Source organism: Ambystoma mexicanum, chromosome 4p (genome assembly GCF_040938575.1).
Source record: "Ambystoma mexicanum isolate Mex_15411 chromosome 4p, UKY_AmexF1_1, whole genome shotgun sequence".
Classification (NCBI taxonomy): Eukaryota; Metazoa; Chordata; class Amphibia; order Caudata; family Ambystomatidae; genus Ambystoma; species Ambystoma mexicanum.
The window spans coordinates 672,191,662-672,213,073 of NC_090927.1; the positions used below are offsets into that span (position 1 = coordinate 672,191,662).

At 44.7% G+C, this 21,412-nt stretch overlaps 1 protein-coding gene across 2 annotated transcripts in view; it reads left to right on the forward strand.

Annotated features, from left to right (window-relative positions):
* SMAP1 (small ArfGAP 1) overlaps window positions 1–21,412 on the forward strand; it is a 1,420,305-nt gene that overhangs the window by 612,017 nt on the left and 786,876 nt on the right. The window contains exon 5 of one of the 2 annotated variants that reach the window (XM_069606219.1): window positions 6,156–6,230. The exons of the other annotated variant lie outside the window; for it this stretch is intronic. Coding sequence (XP_069462320.1) covers window positions 6,156–6,230 — 75 coding nt within the window. The remainder of the gene's footprint in view (window positions 1–6,155; window positions 6,231–21,412) is intronic. 2 annotated transcript variants of the gene reach the window in all.

Consider the following 21,412-nt stretch of genomic DNA (forward strand, 5'->3'; position numbering starts at 1 on the left):
ACTGATTGCCCGCAAAGCATTAAAGGAAAAGATGTTTAGACGGCTGGAAGATGATTTAGAGAGTCAATTTAAGAACATAATGCCAAAAATGAGCAATTGCACTACGAGGGAAATGATGAAAACATATAGAATAATAAGAGGACAATTAGACCTATTTAGGGCCAAAAAGGCGGAAAGGACCTTGCTTAAAACCAAACAATATTATTATATTCAGGGGAATAGGGCTGGAAAGGTATTAGCACATCAATTAAGACAAAAGAACGGCCACCCAAACGATATTCAGGATTAAGATTGAGGAAGGGGAAAAGGTTGTGGATCGGAAGGTATCATAAAATGCTTTGAAAAATGTGTTTAATACATAGCTAACCAGAATATATTTCCCTAAACTAATGGGTCTAGATAGGGAGTAGCTTGAGAAGGATATTAAGCAAGTGATTGCAGTTATAAGGAAACTCCCACTGAAAAAGGTCCCGGGCCCAGATAGTTTTACAGCCATATTGTATAAGAAATATGGGCAGAATCTGGACCTCATTTGATGTGCTTATATAATTATTTTGAAAGATGCAGGCATGTGACAGTGTCAATGAACAAAGCTAAATTGGTGGTATTCCCAAAACTGGGCAAAGATCCAGCATGGTGTGGGTCGTATAGACCAATAGCGCTACTTAACATTGATGCAAAAATGTACACCAAGATATTAGCCACACAAATGGAGGACAGACTTCATACGTTAATAAGGCCTGACCAAGCAGGGTTTATCAAGAATCGTCAGACTTTCCATAATTTAGGAAGGGTATGCCACCTAATAGAGAAAGTGGAGCTACGAGGTATCCCTGCGATACTCCTCGTTTTAGACCCTGAAAAAGCATTCAGTAGGGCGGAGTGGCCCTTTCTCTTTCAAACAATGCATAAAATGGGGTTCGGTGAACTCTTTTTACAGAGGATACAGGCAAACTATAAAACTCCAACCTTGCGGATATCTATTAATGGACAATTATTAAGTCTGATACACTTGGAGAGGGGTACCAGACAGGCATGCCCCTTGTCCCCACTGCTTTATATAGACCCTTTCTTACAGCATATAAGAGAGGTGCGCATTGTTAAGGGGATCCAATGTGGAGAAATGGAACACAAAATAATGGCATTTGCCAGTTGCATGCTACTAGTCCTATCAGACTCAGGCGAATCTCTGAAAGCAGTAGTATTGAAACTAACAAAATTTGGGCAGTCTCAGGATTAAAAGTTACCTGCATAAATCTGAAATATTTAACCTTGCACTAATAAAAAAGAACATAGCAGAAATCCATGGATCCACCAAATTCTTGTGGTGAGAAGAAATAATTTAATACCTAGGGTTTTTTTATAACGAAATCCATACCAACCTTATATGAGGCAAACTACCCTCAACTGTTGAATACCTTGAGAAGGAACTTACAAAAATGGAATCCTTTACATATATCATGGATGGGGTGTATGGCCTCGATAAAAATTGTGACCTTACCACGATTCCTTTATTACTTTCAGGCACTACGGTACTAAATCCCAAAAGCATTTTTAAATCACTTAAATCATATCTTATCCACCTTTATTTGGTAGAATGAAAGACCTTGGTGGCCTTGCAGACTTTGATGGCACAGACGAAGAGAGGAGGGATGGCCTTCACAGATTTTAGAATCTATTACTGGGCGGCACATTTGAGGATATTGAAACCGTGGTTGGCAGGAGATGATGGTAAACATTGGTTCGCTATGGACAGGGCAGTGGTAGGGGCTCCATTAGCCAAGGTTCTCTGGCTACCTAGAACCGATCACCCTCTGAGCATGAAAGCATCACAAATAACAGTACTGATGAGTAATGTATGGGATGAAGTGGTAAAGCAAAAACATATAATAACGATCCTGTGGCCTTTCACACCAATATTTGGGAACCCTCAATTTACCCCGGGGTTGGAGACTAAAGCCTTCGTAAAATGGATGGAGCGGGGGCTGCACAAGGCTTAAAGATCTCACATTAGGCCAAGAAATTAAAACCTTTGAACAATGCAAACAGGTCTTTACTCTTTCGGTAAAGGACCGACTTAACTATTATCAGCTTCGCCATTGGGCCATCCACCCCCCAAATAAAGCTCAAGCGGGGTACACAGTTTACTGCATCTCAGAAATATATTACATCGAAATGGGGGATACTCACTTGATCTCATCGTTTTACACTTTGTTTAGTGATGGGGGTCCTTGAGAGAAGTGTTTGTACATGCCTAAATGGGAAAGTACTCTCGACCGTCCAATAGTAGAGGAGGAATGGGAATCACTCTGGGTCAATATCTAGAAACTGACACGGTCTGTCCATTCAAGGTAATTGTTATTTAAAATCCTTACTCAATGGCACTACATGCCGGAGAGATTTAATATGCTTTTTAAAGGGACGCCATCGGTCTGTTGGTGTAAATGGAACAAAATGGGGGGGACTGGCTTCATATATGGTGGTTGTGTTCAGTTTTGCTGAGGTTTTGGGGATCAATAGACCAATAGGGGATGGCGTGAATGCTTACAGGGCCTATGGTAAAAAAACATGAATTTACGAGAGAGGTCACATAAAAAGGCATTTGTGGTTTTGATGCCGACGGCCCAACAGGTGATTCCACGAAACTGGCAGAAGGAAGTGGGTCTAACTTTCCATGAATGGCTATGTAAACTTTGGCAAATATTAGCCATAGAATGGGTGACTTATAACCTACAAGGAGGATGCTAGCAAGTTTAGGTTGGACTGGGCATATTACTGGACTATTAGAAGGTTGACTACCAAATATATCTATGCCCACAGAATATTAGGATTTTGAACTTTGCCTAAGGCCCCAATAATATTTGAAACACAAGATGAATGCATTTTTAAGGTATTGATATACTATTAAAGGCACTGCTGGTCGTGGGGAAAGGGGGTAAGGTGGTTGAAACAAGGGGTGAGTTGGGGTGGATTGTTTTGTTATGCAATCATAAGAAATGCCAATTAAAAAAAAAAGGGAAAATTAATCCATGTTTTTGGGACTGCCTTTTCAAAGGAGTAAATTGTGTTTTATAAGAAATGTTATGGACTGCCCCCCAGATGGGCATTTAAGGAGGATTTAAGTTCGACGTATCTTGGATATAGATACATGTACAAATGTTGACCAATTGTTTTTTTTTCACTCCTGTTGATAATTATTCATTAAGTTTGAATGTTCATGCTACATATTTCGTTCCACGGTGCTACCAGGGGCACCTCATCTGTCAAAATCTGTTCTATATTGCAGTTGTGTGGGTGAGTGTGGTAATCAAGTGATGTGGCATGGGTGTTATGTATGTATGTATGTATGCAAGCAGTCAAGATGTAGAGCTGTGCAAGTTTGTTGTGTAAGCTTGGTGATGGTTATAAGGATCTGTGTGATTTTACTTGGGGTAAATAACCTGCGACGGAAATAACTGCATGGCAAATGTACGCAATACAAAAATGTTCATACATTTCCCATGCGGTCATAGATTGTAAAAATAACCCCAAATACATACAAACACACACCCCCACCCCCACCCCCATACTTGCCTACTTACCTTTCATTCTGATGCGCTGTGTCCCTGCAGCACTGGTTCCATTCCACTTCTGTGATCGGGAACCGGTGCCGCAAGGTCATTTTTTTTTTCTTTCAGACAGCAGCAGGGTTTCCCCCCACAACCTCTGCTCACTATACTATGTATAGTATACCCCGCAGCCCCTGGCTTTTTTTCCCTTTTTTTTATTTCAGTCGGTGTGCTGCGGGGTTGTCCCCCCGCAAACCCTGCTCACTATACTATATAGTGTAGTGATCGGGGTGTTGCGGGGGACACCCCCGGAGCCCCCGGCCTATTGTTTTTTTCAGTCGGGTGAGCTGCGGGGGTGTCCCCCGTAAACCCTGCTCACTGTACTGTATAGTTTAGTGAGCGTGGTGTAGCAGGGGACACGCCTGCAGCCCCTCGCAGCCTTTTTTAAAAAATAAATACTGTTTTGACCAACCTCACCAAAAGACCTAAACACACACCACAAACAGTTCGAACTTTTGGTAGTTCGAACTTTTCGTGGTGTGTGTTTTAGGTCTTTGGGTGAGGTTGGTAATTTTGGTTTAGGTAATTTTGGCCTATTCCGGTTATAATGTGGATATGGTTGTGGTGCAATGGTGTGAGTGCAGTGAGTGTTTTTGGCGGTTCATACCCTTGTTGGGACTGGTTGATTTGGGTGATGGGAACTGATAGCATTGGTTTGTGTCTGGTATGTGAGGGTGGAAGTTGGTGCATTACGTACCCCTTCTTGTGTTGCTGCCTTTGGGTTTGGGGGAGCACCACCTTCCCTGAGTGTTAATTTGTTGGACATTGGTAGCTTGGATGTTCCGCCCAGGCTCTGCTTCTACGAGGTATGTTCAATATTGGTCCAATGTTTGGAAATCTGTGATCCCCTCCCCATCTTGTTTCCCCACCTCTTGGTGTGTAGTTTGTCTCCGGTGTGGTTCCCTTTTTGGGCGTTTGTGCCATGGTGAGGCAGGCCCTGTATCCGGGGGTGGTAGCTCTGGATGGAAGGTGGTCGGTTGTGGTGGAGAAATGCTGTGTTTGAGTGCGATGCTGCTGAATGCTGTGACCGTGCATCTGAGTGTGTTGTGGCATGAATCGTTGGGCAGGTTCTTGTTGCTCTGCATGTTGCTTTTGGGTGTTTATGACTTTCTGTATGAAAGGGGGATGTGGTGTATGACTGTAGGATGGGAGATGTTTTAATGCCAGTAAGTCTTGTTCTGTCATTCTGGCCATGGATGCATGCTGATGGAATGTTGGTGAAAGTATGATAGGCAGGACAGGCGACTGTTGGGTGAGTGTAGTGTGTGAGTGTTTCATGAGTATCAGTTGGGGGCCTGAGCTGGATGTGCGAGGGTGGCCGGTGGGTGTCTACCTGTCTCTACCTGTCCATGTATCCTGTAATATACTCACTCGCAAGTAATTGGAACTGTACATAAATACTTAAGTATAATAAAGCTTCCTGGATTCACCTCTGAGGCTCCATAGCTGGTCTGTGTACTAATGGATCCCAGGCAGGCAAAATCCTCAGCACTAAAGGGATTGGAATAGAGAAATAGATGCCCTGCCTTGTGCATATTTTGATGCTGAATTGGTCTGACGGCGCGGTTTGTTTTTCCATTCCCGTTGAAGGCACCATGATAATAAGACATCATAAACATGTCGGGTTTATAACTGTGAAGATCTACCACACTTCGTGTAAACACATTCCCGTGGCAGCTTAACTGGAAAGGAAATAGGGGAGCTAATGCTTCCATTACAGTGCTCAACTATGCATGCAGAAATCAACTACAGGAAAGAGGAACGAAATGCTTTTAGATGGATCCTATTTTCCTGTGCAAAGTGCATCTGCTGCATACATCGCTGTTGCTGCCAATACCTTTGGGTACATCTGAAAAGAAAGTCGTGGAAAGTGGGTTATGCACGCTGATTCCGAGAAGCAAACGTGTCTAGATTGGTTTGTAATGGGTTCGTCTCTCGTGTGTGGATGTGACTGTACGTGTCTTGCCTGCAGCTTTGTGTAGCTTGGTGCGCTCTTTCTTAAATAGAGATCAGTTTCTTAGAACTTTAATGGAATATGGTGTAGCAATTTGAAAACTACAGATTTCAGTTGTGAAATGATTCTGCTGCAGCAGTGCACAGGAACAAAGGCCTCACTCTCCCTCCCCCTCCCCCTACACACTGACAGTGCGCCTTCACAGCATGAGACATTAATATTTCAGCGGTCGCATTGGACAAATTGAACAATAGATACAAACCTAATTATTGTTCTCTTGCTGGTGATGTCATCTTATCTTGGGCTCATTTCACATTTTGTAGCCAATTAAATGTTGTAGTAAATCATTCATGATTATCTGACATGAGTAATATCCCATTTCCTAGTTGCCCCTTTTGTAAATACAACAGTAATTCAAAAACAAAACATGCGTTTTCCTTGATTTTTCTGCTTTGTCACCCTGGTGGTAGCTGTTTCCCTTTCTTGCCTTATCTTGCTAGATATGAAATCACACTCGTCTTTTCTTTGTTTGTTACCTGCTAATTCTGGACATCTGCTTGGTTCTTTTCTGATCTTTCATCTGCTTTGTACAGATGCCCTCTGATGCTGCTCAGCCTTTGTCTCCCTCTCCTTCTTTGCAAGCTGCTTCCGAGAAGAACAAATTGGAGGTATCGTTTCATTTTGTAGCGTGAAGACCGCATGTTAAATTCTGTTGCAGAGATGAGTACATATGTGATTGCGTCTTTAATGCTACATCATTTCTCTGTGCTTCTGCTACGCTTTGCTGTTTTTTGTCTGTCTGTGAAGCCTTACAGTGACCAGGTGGTAGTTCCCACACTTCGATATCACCTTGTTACAATCAGGAAATTGGTTTATTCTAAAGTGTTTTCAAATAATGGATTATGCTCTAATGAGGCATAACAGCCCAAGGGAGAAGGGCTGGAACAGAGTGTTTTTTAATTATACTTTTTAATGAAAAAAATAAATAATAAAGCAACAAATCCTAATCAGCAAGCAACAAGAAGCACATTGCATTTCCCTAGTTATGTAAGGAGAGGGAATAAATAATTGTATGTCAAGCGAGTCCTTCTGAAGTCTTTAGGTGGGAGTTACCGTGTCCCAAGTTCAATGGTTTAGGTGCAAGTTTAATAGGGGAATGTCTATGGGATAAAGTTACCGCTTCCGTACTCAAAAAGGATATTGCAAGTCACTGAGCGGTTTACGAGTTCCTTTGTAAGGTCATGGAACTCTGAGGTGTCTTGAAATATCTTATTTTTACGTACAGTAGGCAATATTTTATTCCTTATAATACATGGTGTGAAGAATCCCTTGATGTTGTCACTTCCTCCCTAGGTGGGGGACCATGAGGCCAGGGAGCTGAGGCCGCTACCTGATAGTCCCCCTGGGGGTGGTACTCAGTGGGAGGATCCCATGAGAGGGCATCCCGTGTGTAGGAAGGGAAGACTGTCAAGGGAGAAGACAGTATAGGGCTGGGCGATATGGAGCAAAAGTAATATCTCAATATTTTTGGGCTGAATGGTGATATACAATGTATATCTCATTATTGTTGATGTGGGTTAAATGCTGAATTGTAAGCCACCAACTAATCACAAACACCTATATTAATAAGACATTGGAGGTCATTTTGACCTTGGCGGTAAAGGGTTAATGGCGCCGGCAAAGGTGCCCGAGCCGTCAACCTCTTACCGCCCCAAATCTGCTTGCGGGAACCTGCTAAGGACGCCTGGTAAAACCAGGCGTCCTTAGCGGTTCCCGTGAGCGGACCAGGATGCTAACAACGTGCCCGTTGTTAGCATCCTCGTCATTACCATTGAGCCCTTTGGGTGCTCAAATGGGAATGGGGATGTACCGGGTCCGGGTTCCTTGAATGAGGAATTACTGGGCCTCCAAGGTCGGAATTTTTATTAGCGGCATGGTTAGCTCCATACTCGGAATGACCCCAATTGACCAAAATAAAGTGCAAACACAGGGTTCCTCTTCCTGTTTGAGACCGCACACAGTTGTGTAAATATCAAAATGTAAATAAAAAATGGTAGTATATGTAACAATATTTTCTCATCCTATATCGATTTAGAAAATGTATCCATATATCTGCAAAACCTGATATATCGCCCAGCCCTAACACGGTATAACAACTCTAGGAGAGGTATGTTATCACAAGTATGACACTGACGCAATGGGTACAATTTGTAAAACTTTTATTGAAAATGGTTGGGGTTGGAGAAACTCCTAGTCTGCCCTATAAATAGGATGCGAATAGTGTCGACCATCGAATAATAAATAACACAGTCCTAGTGGAGTCCGTCAAATCAAATTGGCCTATGCTAACAAAACTTAATGCCTGCCCTATCTCTTGTACAAAAAAGTGAATAAAGGAGAAATGTATGCAAAAGGAAATATCAGTGTTCAAATGAATAAATGTGGTTGAACCAGCTCCTCCTCCCCACGTTAGACCTCACGGAGTAAGGCTGTGCTTGGCTTCCAACACAGATAGAGCTGGAACGGAACGTGGATTGCAGCCCGCCGAGCCTTCCACGTTTGTCTTCCCAAAAATTAATGTTTCAACCAAAAAGTTCACAAAGTTCACAAAGGTCCCCCTCTGCCGGGCTCAGACCTCTCACAATAAAGTTCAACACTAACTTGCAAGGGGGCTTACTTTACTTCGGGTCTCCCTTTGTCGGGCTTGGACCACATTCAGATGTCAAAGTCTTTCGAATGTGCGTGGCTTACTTTTCAGACCACTGCAGGGCCACTTTGACTCAAACTATATCTTTCAACTTTTACTTTCCCCTTTCTAGGACTAAAGGTTTTCCATATCACCTTTGCTGTATATTTGTTTTATTGCTTCAAACAATTAACCTTACACAGTGACTTCCGAGTGGGCTACTTCCTTTCGCCGGACCACTCCGTTACTTAGTATCGCTGAACTCGCAGCTGCCTTTTACTTCAAAGTTCATTCACAGGTCTGCCTTTCCTCACGTCTCATTCACACGTGTCCAGCTTTCACTTGTGATAAAATGTTGTTTCAAACTTTAACAGACACTGGTCTTTCAGGTCGCTTGCCAACTCACCGGCTGTGTACATTTCTTCTTTGCTTTATGATATCCAATTCACAAGTCAAGGTTAGTACCATAGGCTTGGCCTCGCCTCCCCAACTCTGCCGTTCACCCAGTGGGGTCGCTGGCATCCTTGAAACACAATGCAGTTTTCACTTGTGGGATCTGTCCTTTTCTACGCGTCCCTCGCAGCCTGTCAGATGCAACGACCTCTAGTAGGGAACTCTGGGGTTTTCTGACCCGCTGCTCTCACCCCTTGGTCCGTAGCTCTGCTCCAATAGGTTTGCCTTCGCCCTGGAAGCCGTGCTCGTTCTCATGTTCCGCCTTGCTCAGAGTGTGTCTTTGGGTTCTGCCTTTTTTTCGTGTGAGGAGAGCTAACTGGTATCGGGTGTATGCAATTAAGTGCCTGACCCGATGAGCGGGACATGGCCAGTACGATGTGTGAGTTGTTACTCTGTCACCCTCTTCCTCGACCCAGTGTTTGCGAAGTCTGGATCCAAAGGCGATGGCAGTGCCTTGGCCACCTGAGAGAGTCCTCGGGGACAAGCGGGTGAGACACCCTCTGGTTTGTCATATACGCTTCCCCTATGCAATGTATCCACATCTGTTTCACTGGAAAACCGGGAAAGGAAATCGACGTTACCCTGTTTTCCTTTTCAGTGCTCCACAGTGAAACAGTTGGGTTGCAGGTCTAAGAACCATTGCATGACTCGAGGGTTAGAGTCCTTTAGTTGGCTTATCCACACTGAAGGTGAGTGCTCGGTGACAAGTTTGAACTTTCGCCCTAGAAGCTAGTACCTTAGAGGGACGATTGCGCATTTGATGGCAAGGGCCTCTAAATCCAACACAGAGTAGTTCTTCTCACATGGGAGGAGTTTGCGATTAGTGAATAGGATGGGATGTTCTAACCCACCATGTATTTCTGGTAAAACTGCTCCTAACCCTGTGAAAGAGGCATCCGTTTGTAGCACAAATTCTTTTGAAAAGTCCACTACATTGGATTCCGATACAAGGTTTGTTTTAGGTTGTTGTAACATGCATCTTCCTCATTGGTCCAATGAATCTTATGGGGTTCCGCATTCCTGAGTTTGTTTGTTAACCTGGCTGTTCTGTCTGAGAAATTTGGGATAGACCTACAGGAATAACCAATCAATCTTAGGAATGCCCTGAGCTCTCACTTAGTCTTGGGTGTGGGGGCATCTAGGACTGGTTTAACATTTTCTTGCTGGGGCTGGACACTGCCATTCCCTACAAAGAAGCTGAGGTATTTCATGGCCGATTGAGCCAGCTTATAATTGGATGGATTGGCAGTTAAGCCGGCCTTCCTTGAGGGTCCCCATAATAGTAGAAAGATGAAAAAGATGTACTTCCCAAGTTTTACTATAAATGACTGTCGTTAATATAGGCCCCATAGAAATCTGAGTAGGGCTGTAATATCCTGTCCATCAGTCATTTGAAAGTGGCTCAGGCCCCATGTAGGCCAAAAGGGAGGACTTTGAACTGGAATAGTCCTAGGGTGGTTGAGAAAGCGGTCTTTTCCTCAGGTCCATTTACTGGGACCTGCCAATATCCCTCGGTTAAATATAGGGTTGATAGGAATGTGGCATTTCCAAGTTTATCTATTAACTTATCGATGAGTGGCATAGGATAGGCATCGAAGGTGGAAATGGCATGCAAAACCTCCAAGAATGATTGGGTTTAGTTACCAACACAATAGGTGAGGACGATGGACTTGAAGAGGGCTCGATGATGTTTGCCTTCAGCATTTTTTTCACTTCCTCAACCACTATTTTAGTCTAAAAGGTTTCAAATGGACCACTTTTCCCTTTGGAGTTATGATATAATAAGTACCATGTACTCTCCCTGGTTTCTCGCAGAATACATCGGGCAATGCCATAATAAGGTCTTTCAAATCTTCTTGTTTCTGTCTAGATAGTTCTTGGGGAATAAGCTCAGAGTTGTCTATCTCCTCCGGTACCAAACATGACAATATTGAGGAGGTGGCAGCGTAAGGATTTTCTTTCCACTCCTTTAGGAGATTTACATGGTAGAGTGTCACAATGCGGAGCAGTGAATCAACATAAGCACTCACCAAGGATGGTGTGCGGTAATACAGTGTCAAAATACAGAACATTAAATCAGCACAAGCACTCACCAAGGATGTGTGTGGTACCACAATTGCTCTGGGAGTGTAAGTCACCTGGGCTCAGTACGTCCTGATCTCCTCTGACAAATGGAAACCTTCCCAATGATACACCCCTCTGACTGTTACAAATGTGACAAGCCAAAGGAACAATTTATTTGAAAGGGCGCGGTTAGAAAACCACAGGAGACACCAGGCTGGAAGCAAGGAGAGAAGTGCGTATCAGTGTCTAAACAAGATAGGATAGAAGGACCCCTGTAGAGAGCCTCCACTAACCTGGTTTCCGGTGTCTCAGGGTCTGCTGGGATGGTATTAAGGACCTCCTTCTGGTCTTCCCTAGAAGGCAAGATTGAGAGAGGAAGGAGTCAGATTGCTCTCCTTTCCAGCTCCCCCACCCATGCTCCCCACCCCGTCTCTCCCTTCTTTCCCCACCAAACTACAGACAACACCGGTGTAGGTATCCTTATTGAGGGTCTGTTTGGCAGTCCAGTGAAGAGTCCGGAGTGGAGAGAACAGAGGTGGAGTACCAAGGAAGGGAAGGTTGGTAAAGGAGCAAACGCGATCGGCACGAGGGCCGCACTAGTATTGTGTTGGTGCACACTAAAGTTGCAGCAAGGCATCCCAAAAGTCAAGTGCACATGAAAAAAAAACAAAGGAGGAGATGAGCCGGGATAACGAGGAGGTAGGTAACGGGAGAACAGATAAGAATGGCTTACCGCTGAGTTGGAGGCACGAGTATTCGGACTCGCACTGGATGATGCAAAGCAATGTCCACAAGGAGACCGAGGTGAGATCCATGTGGTTTAGGAACAATGATAAAACAGGAGGTAAAGAAATCCGGAAACCGGTTGTGGTCATAAGGAGTCCAATCGTAACAAGAACAGTGGGCGAGGCAGCGAGATATCCAGGCACAGGCAGGTTCCGCAACAGTCAAGATCTCGGGTCAGATGAACACAAAGCAAAATCAAGGAACTTCGATTCAAAACACCAAATCAGAAGTACCCGGGTGCGGGATGCGCGCCGTGCTTTGAGAACTCCCGGAGGCGCTGCTGACCAGGCAACGCTGTGTTCTGCGTCACGTGACCACGTATGGATCTGGAGCGCCGGGTTGCCAAACAGCGTCTGGTGATCAAGCCGCGTTGCTATGATGACTTTCCAAATTCCACCGCACATAGAAAGTGCTAGCAGCTGATCTGTAGGCCATTGAATGGCGGAGGTGCCGCAATGTCTTTGAGGGACCAGAGTTGAGAGGGGCTGGCGGGCCGGGAGGCATGGCAGACATGACATAAAGCCGGGTCTTTTGTTTACTATTCGGCTGGGCTATTTTATAGGTACAGGTTCCTGTTTGCTCTAGTACCTCATATGACCCATGCCACTTTGAGACAAGTTTTTCAGATGTATGTTAGGGCACTAATACCTTCTGTCCTTGTTACGCTCACCTGGCTCCCACAGGGGCGTCGCTCGGACCCGGACTGCTGCGGTCTCCACCAACGTAATGCGTAGTGCAGAGATGACAGACTGAACTGGCCCTCCTAATTTCGTCTGCTTGACCCGTAGAAGGTTTCTCCTGCAAGTGGAGAGAGGAATTTAGCCACCCGTGGATTCTAGTGATGGCACCTCCCTGCTCTCCCCACTAATCACCTCCTAAATCCCCTTCCAGTACTCTCACCTTATATTCTTGAAAGATTAGCTCTCCATCCTACGTGGATTGCAGGGGCGCGTAGATACCAGTTGCTTCACTGGTTAGAAGGTGTTGGGGGGAGTTCCGGACGAGAGTTGACTCTGAGGTTCTTGGCGAAGACCATTAAGTATAGAGTGCATAGAGTTCAATATGTCCGATGTTCACTCTTGTCCCATTTCTTTCTTATCTTGCAGTGGAGTTCGAGAAAAGATGGTCTTGTGGCGGTAGATGGCATTCAGGTAAGAGTCTGTATTACCTGATGCTGTCCGGTAAATAATGCATGCATTTAACATGTTTTCTCTCCGTTTTCAGATGCGGCGTTTGAAGAGGTGGAGAGTTAAAGAATAATGCCTCCGGTGGTAAATCAGGTAAGTCTATGGTGGTAAGAGAGATTGTATTTGTTGGCTCTCTCGGCTCACCTGGTTATTTCTTTTGTACCCAGATGGCGGAGCCCGGTGAAGAAATGATGGAGGCAGCGCCGGATCGTAAGGTGCTGTGAGGACTGGTGAGTATGGCGCGGCGCTGCAGCTGGCGATGAGACACGTGTAGAAAGAATGTCTTTTCCAGGTGCTGAGACGTGATGGTTCCGTAATCAGGTGAGAAACTGGAATAAAGTTTGTTTTCTAACCTTGCCTTCTGCTTTCCTTCTTCTCTAGGAGCTCCGGATTCAGGACGGGCGTGGCAGAGCTCTGGATGCTGACTTGCAGTCACGGTGAGCGTTACGCTGCTAGATGCAGAATAACGCAAAGTGTGTGTTGCTGGTCGGGCGTGGTTTATATAGCTTCAAAAGTAGTCCCAGGTAAGAAGTCCCTAGAACCACACCCGAGTAAAAAATAGTCCCTGTAGTAAAATAGTCCCTTCCAGGCATCACGTTGGATTGGAGACATTTGCAGCATGGTCTGCCTGAGGTAAGTAATGACTATGGCATTAGGCACCAGGACTGATTTCTAGTATGAGCCTGGCGCCTAAGGTGCCAGGACTGAACCCAGATAGCCCCTAGCCGGGGCTGCTGAGGTTTTAATAAATGTCTTGATGCCTGCTCCCGATGCTGATGGGCTTGGTCCAGATGCCTGGGGGTAGGCATCATGACAGTCCTACTGAAAAAGATCTTCAATTCCCTTTCTTGTCATAGGTGGACTTTTGATGGGCTTGAGCTTTTTCCATGTGAGTGTGGACTAGACTGTGAACGAGTTTCATGTGTTCTCGCAACCGGTAGCTGTCTGTGAGAGGGGAATAGGTGCCTCTTCTCTCTCTTCCCAGGTCTCCCGGAGCATGTCTAAGACATCGCTTGGTTCTCTGCCGTAATTCAAAAGGAGACAATCCAGTTGATGCCTGAGGGGTCTTTCTTACTGCATATAGGGCCCATGGGATCATGCGATCCCAGTCCTTCCCATCCTTATCTACCAATTTTCGCAAAATCATTTTAGGGGTCTTGTTAAATATCTCTACCAATCCGTCCATTTGGAGGTGGTAAACTGAGATTCCTAAGTTGGTAATGTGTAATAATTTCTTGACTTCACCCATAGGTTTACTCATGAAGTTGGATCCCTTATCCGTTAGAATTTCCTTGGGGAAACCAACCCTCCAAAAGAAAGGTAGTAGATGTTTTAAAATTTGCTGAGTTGTGTTGTTCCGCATGAGGAAAGCCTCTGGGTAGCGGTTCGCGTAATCGATTACGAGAACATATTTATTACCCAGTCTAGAGGTTTCCAACAGTCCAATGCTATCCATCCCAATTCAGGAGAAAGGGACTTGTATTATCCGTAAGGGGTTTAGAGGGGAAGGTAAGGGAATATGTGCGCTGGTTTTCTGGTATATTTCACATGTCTGAATGAAGTTCTTTATGTCAGCATGGATACCTGGCCAGTAGAATTTTCCACTGATGTGAGCTTGGGGTTTAGATTGTCCTAAATGTCCCCCTGTCAAATGAGAATGTGCAATCTCTAGCACGCTCTTGCAATAGGTTTTGGGTATCACTAACTGAGTTTTACTTAGGCCTTCTCGAGAGCTTTCCTTTCCATATAATAATCCCTGTTTCATGAAGAAAAAGGGGCTCCTCAGGAATCACTTGTAAGAAAGCCTCCGCAAGTGCTGGATCATTTCGCAGAGCGAAGGCTCGTTCGGGAAGGATGGTAGGTTCTTCTTCCCTCTTTGCCTCAGCGATGGGTGTTTCATCAGCCTCTCCAAAGCCTAAGCTACCTTTCTGTTTCCTCTCGTTCACTTTCTTCCTTAGAACAGGGAAATTGAGCCTTCGCCAGAATTTTGTCCCGATGGTTTATTTGAAATGAAGTTTCGCCATGGTTCTGTAGAAGAACATTTATGTCTCCCCAAAAGTCTGGATCTATGACACTTGCCGAACATCTAGACCAAACTTTGGTGCCAGTTTTTGGGTCAATCTTATATAACAACCCACAGGGGGTATTAGGACTAAGTCAGTGGGAACCATCCCTCTTTTCCCTGGAGGGATAGTGGCTTCTCTTCTGCTACAAATGTCAAAGCCTATCGATTCTTTTGTGGCGGTAGAGGGGTCTGAGGCTATGTGACTAAGTTTCTGGAATTTTAGGGTCCCCATATTTGTCTTAATGGAGTAGTATCCCACTTGTGAAACCATATGTAGGGGAGGCATGGTATCACAAGTATGACACTGACACAATGGGTACAATTTTGAAAACCTTTATTGAAAATGGTTGGGGTTGGAGTAACTCCTAGTCTGCCTTATAGCAAAGATGGGAGTAGTCTCGACCATCAAATAATAAATAACGCAGTCCTAGTGGAGTCTGTCAAATCAAAATAGCCTATGCTAACAAAACCTAATGCCTGCCCTATCTTTTGTACAAAAAAGTGAATAAAGGAGAAATGTATGCAAAAGGAAAGATCTGTGTTCAAATGAATAAATGTGGTTGAGCCAGCTCTCCTCCCCAAGTTAGACCTCAAGGAGTAAGGCTGTCCCTGTAGGCAGGATGACACACTCTGGGGTTTTCTGACCCGCTGCTCTTGCCCCGTCGCCCTGCTCCAATAGGTTTGCCTTCATCCCAGAAGCTGTGCTTGTTCTCGTGTTGTGCCTTGCTCAGTGTCTCTTTGGGTTCTGCCTTTTATTTATGTGAGGAGAGCTAATTGGCATCAGGTGTATGCACATAGAATTAAGTGCCTGACTTTGCCTGACAGGATTTGCGGGACATGGCCAGTATGATGTGTGAAAGTTAATGTTGTTACTCTGTCACCTTCTTCCTCGGCCCAGTGTTTGTGTTTGTGTAAAAAGGGGGAGGGGGAGTTGGGACCTCAGAACATCCTAAAATAAAGGATGAGTTGGACAAACAAAATAGGGGGGAATACTGCTGTTAGCTGTAGGGGGGACAGCTGTCAGCTGTCTCACCCCCACTCCCCGAAGATCCCTCACGCAGGTGATTCTCCCGCACTGGTCCACCCCCAAGGTCGGGATCCAAAGGCGATGACCGTGCCCTGGACACCTGAGAGAGTGATCCCCGGGGACTAGCGGGTCGGACACACTCTGGTTTCTCACACAACTACCACTCTAACCCCAAAAACACATTCCCCACACTGTGAGGGACAAAACACACCCATCCACTTTACCTCCTCTTTCTGTTCATAGTTATGTTATGCAGAGTTGACCTGTCTATGAGTATGAGAAAATCCATACTGTGCTGAGGAAGAGGAAGGAAAGCAATGGCTCTATGGGTACTGATGCAAGGAAGAAGAAAAGAGGATTAAATGCCCTGCCGTGGAACCAAAGCGAACATACTAGCTCTCAACCACACACAAGCCAGCCAAAGATAAAAAGAGAGGAAGGAGCTGACGTACGAAGAACAGGGACCGAAGGAGACCGGACTGTGGCCAGCCGGCAGACGTGTTCCAGCAGAGCACACCACTGAGACACGAGGACCACAGTGGGAGAAATGGGTAACTGACGGCAAGCTGGAGAGCGGAAAGAGAAACCGCTGTACCTTTGAGGGACTCCATGCTGTGGACCCTTGACATGATTTCCAGAGGCGAGAGCAGCCTGGAGAAGCTAGAAGCCAGAACCAGAAGCAACTTGTGAAGCATGGATAAGGAGCAAGCCCCTGGGGCAGAGTTGAACCAAGGCGGGGCAAAAGAGAAAATCAGTTATTTAGAACAGTCAATCAGAGTACAAGAATCGTAATCGTCCTCGTTACAGTACTTTGAAGAATCCCAGAGGACGTTATATGAGAAACAGTGGAAACAGTGGCAGGCAAGATTGTGAACCGGGCTGGGTTAAGAGACATTGCAAATCAGAAAGAAAGGTCTGGGACCCATATTTTGAAGGAACCGGAGAATATCCTATGCAAAATAGTGCTTGGCAGGTTAGTGAACCGGACCTAATTGAGAGAGATTATCAACTTGAGAAGAGGGGCCTGGGACCCGAATGTTGACAGGATTGGAGACCTGTATATGCAAAACAATGCCTGACAGGATAGTGAACCAGGCCTGAGTGAGAGACATTAGCAACCTGAGAAAGGGGTCTGGGACCCACATAACCGGAAGAGAAGACCAGGGAGAGAGAGAGATATCCTTTGGCAAAAGTCGAAAGAAGACCAGGGGAAGGAAGGTTATATCCTCTGGCAAAACCACAGATATCACTGGGGATATTGAAAGAAACCTTAAGAAAGGAAGGGAGATGCTTTCCCCCCATCTTTGTGGAACTGTAAAAAGTTGCCTAATAAGGCCTAGGGAAGGGAGACCTCTCCCCTCTACCTGTGTGGGACTGCATCGAAAGGCCTAGTGATAGCCAAGGGAAGAGGGTTATTCCCCCAACAGTCCTGAACTGTCTAAAACCATCCAGAAAGGCAGAACCACCTTTCTGGGGCCGTGGTGGAACTAGTTGTATAGTTTTCTGTTCAAGTGTAAGAGACAGAAATAGGTTTGGGACACAGGACGGACGGTGGATTATTTTACTATTCACAGATATTCTGACAGCATCCTTAGTTTTGTTTGATGCAGGGAAACCCTTCTTAGTTATAGGGACAAACAGGGGTTTTCCTTACTTTCGATTAAATAAAGGTTTGTACCAACAAACATGCCACCTTCGTGTCCTGCTTCTACTTATGCACAATTGCAATGGCCATACACTGTCATCCCCTTTAATACTGGGCCTCTTGCTTAATGTAATGTATTTATCATTCAGTAGCTTATACATATTATCAATATAGAATCTGGTTGGATTACAAAACAATTAATATTCAGTTTTGAATGTGTTTCAGAAGACTAATTTAAACAGTTTAATAAAATGCATTTAAAAATGTCATGTTATGCATTAAAATAAGTACAAATATACAGATACTTGCTCTCTTGTTCAACTCCAGCAGCGCACAAAATAAACATACTGCCATACTACCACAAACAGTTCCTTAGCCGGTCAGATAGCACAGCGAGTAGAGCGCTCGTTTTGACATCTGTGCAGAGCGCTCGCTTTGACATCTGTGCAGAGCCTGCTGACCCAGGTTCAAATCCCGGCAGGGCCAAACTCAGCCTTTCATCCTTCCAAGGTCGATAAATGAGCACCACACACCGTGGGTAATAATAAGCAGCGCTCAGATACCTGAGGGTTCGTAGTGCTATATAAATGCCAGATTATCATTATCATCAGTTAATGGCTGTAAAGTGTCAGAAAAGTTATTTTATAAGAAAGTAATTTAAAATGCTTGTCATGTGCTGCAATGGCAGCTGGAATGATGCTGTGCTCAAGCATCGGGCATTGTCACTTCACAACTGCCCAATCAGTGCTCCAGATACGTTTCTGAAGTGGGAGAATTTTACTCCCTGTTCTTTAAATCTTGGAGTAAAAAACATGTTTTAGGGAGTTCAAAAGTAAGTTGGATTCCCAATGGGAGTATTTAATAAGCGAGTAAAAATAGGTTTTAACTGTAAATCATAAATGTTCTGTAATACATATTTCTATGCAACAAGTATTTCATGCACAGTAAAATGTACATTTTTAACTCTTAAGGTCAGTCAGTAATAAATGTAGAGTTCCTTTGTGTGGCATTACGTGCACTACTGGGCCAAACATATCCACGAAGTTGTGTGCATGAAGGAAAGGGGACAGGCTCCTATGTGTCTTCTATTTATGTTGGAAATCGTTTTACTCCTTATTTATATTTTGGTAGTATTTGCCTATTTTTAGGGAGTATAAGTGGCAAACACACCCTTTATCTGTAGGGCTGAGCACAATAACTGATTTACAGAGCAGTAGTGATGTCATTTTTTTATTACAGGTCAGTTATGATTGTATGACTAGCCTGTTATAATTATTGGCAAGCTTTTATACTGATATTGTATTAATAAATGCCCTCATAACTATGAGCTCATAACTGCACAACATTGGAGTAGAAGTGCTATGAGCCTGTATTATAACAGATTGCCAACTTGAGTGAATTGTGAGTGCTAGAAACACCCACTTAAATTGTTAAGGCGTGTCTAAAATGGAAACCACACTTAACAGTATTGTCAGAGACCAATTGGGTTAAATGCAAGGGAGTTGTAGTCAATGTTTATTCTTAATACACCTACTTGCATAGGCCTCTAATTTGCACACAGTTCAAAGAGTTCCTTCTCCGGATAGCAAGCCTTTCTCTGCAAATCTCCATGTTCCACTGCAAGGGTCCAACAACGAAAGCTGGGTATCTGACCCGATGAGCCCCGGGTCGGATTAAATACTGAACTGTCATCCACTCTTATCCATATTCCCACTGCGGTTTAGGTCAGAATGGCTTTTTTCAGTGGTGGTCCACTGCTCACTCAAAAGTAGACACTGATCCTGATAGACCAAAGTGGTCAGGGGCCAGTGTTCGGGGCTCCGCACCAGCAACACGGACGTTGGTTAATGGTGGTGGGACCTTGTGAAGATAGCAAGGGAGGTTTGAGTAGGAATGAAGATGGAGTTAGTGTTATCACCCTCATCTGGACCTTTGTTGTGTGCCAGCCATTTTGTTTTCACTGGAATGCTCAGTGGTGCCTCACTCCTAGTGTCACTGTGTATTCTTGGCAGACTATAAACCTCGGAATTCCAGGTCTGCCTCTAACAATGTTCCCCCTCTCCATACTGTGCTTTGGCTTTCATGGGAGCGCTAAACATCACATACTGAGGATCTGGGTTCTCTGATGAGGGCATATTTGTACTTTTTTGAGAATGCCCACCTCTTTTTATTATCTGTGGGTTGAGGATTACATGGCTAACTTCCTGGGTGTAACACGAGCGACACAGGTTGTGCTGTTCCTGGAATTCACCTCCAGGAGCCGAATAAGCACCTAATTGGTTATTGTTTTGCATCAATCTTTGGAAAGATGAAGGGAGAAGTTGCCCCAGTCATGATGGGAACCTGTGAACACAAATCGCAACAACAAATACTAAACCCGCAGCATATTTGAAATTGGCTCTGAACACCTCTTTGTGTTTGTTAAATGGCATGTAATGACTTTTATTTCCGTAGGTTTTGTCTGTGGTATGGAAAATAAAGTGTGCTTGGTGCACCATCCAACAAAAAGATTATAATGTATGCGTTACTTGTGTAATAAGCAGAGGTGCATGTAACAAGTCATCTGTTTGTATGTCTTGAAGAACACAGGGAAAGTAAAGGGGTCAAAGGGAGCCACCTGCTTGGTGATGCAACCCCTACAAGTAGTACAAGGAGGATCCCCTCCGAGCTTCCCCTGCCCAACCTGGTGTAAGTCAGATATGCAATTAATGCTTAGCAGGGTGATGAGACAGTAAGGGGGGGGGATGTGCTTGATGACTAGAAGGAACAAGTGGGTTCCCATAATGCCGGAACCAGCACTGGCTTCCTGCAGGGAAAACTCTGAGAATCAACCCCCAATTAGGAATGTATATACACAGCATTGGCCAGTGATTCTGTAAACAGTCACATGCTCATGCCCAAGCAGAAGCGACAGACCAAGGTACGCTCGGTGTATGAGCTTCGATATGGATCCAGAGCTAAACAGGAAATCTATGGCAGACACCAAAGCAAAAATGGTGAATGATTGTGTTTTCCTCAGCAATGCTGTCAAAATGGAGCAAGCCTCTCTGGGGCGTGTAAAGCTGGAGCAGTCTAGTGCTTAGAGAAAGCTGATTGTCTCTGAGAAACTCCCTTCCTTGAAGCGGGAGTTCAAAGATGTAACAGCTGGGAGCAGCAGGGAGATCCGACTGGCTAGCAACTACCTGGGAAGCCAAGCTGTCAGGTGGAGAGGTGAGCAATGAAACGCAGGAGAACCATGGAGAAGACTTCCCTGCCGGTTAGCTCACAGTGGAAAGTCGGGGCCCACGGAGGGAGCTGGAGAAGAACTTCAAGGGGGGGAGCATATTCCCTCAGATATTGAAAGTAAAGTAATTATATGAGATAACCTGGCAGGAGAGTATACCAGGTGTTTTGCAAGTCTGGGATCCACCCCCAAGTTGTGGTATCTTGAAAAGAGAATCCCAAGGAAGACTTATACCCTTAGGATTTTCTATTGCATTTGTATTTTGTATTTGTATTTGTTTATTTGTAACGCGCAAACCATCGGGCCCGGAGGCATCAGGGCGCAATTTGTACAAGGTTACAGAAATGCATATATACAGACATAAAAATTACATTAACAGAAATATTAACAGAGTTTCTATCTACATATAATACAGTGGTTACAGTGCTGCTTAGGCTTACCAGTGGAAATACCCATAGTGTGTGCAGAGAAAAATAGTAACAGAGGTCAGCGGGCCAGAGTGTGTAAGACAGGTCGCAGAGGTCTTAGTGCTGGTCAAAAAGCCAAGATTTGGATTTGGCCTTAAATGTGTCGAATTAGTCTTCAGCTCTGTGGTATTCTGAAAAGAGAATCCCAAGAAAGATTCATGCCCTTAGGATTTTGAATTGCATTGAATGTGGAAAGGACATGGGGAAGGGAGTAATTTCCCCTTGGAGTAGATTGCAACACCAAGAG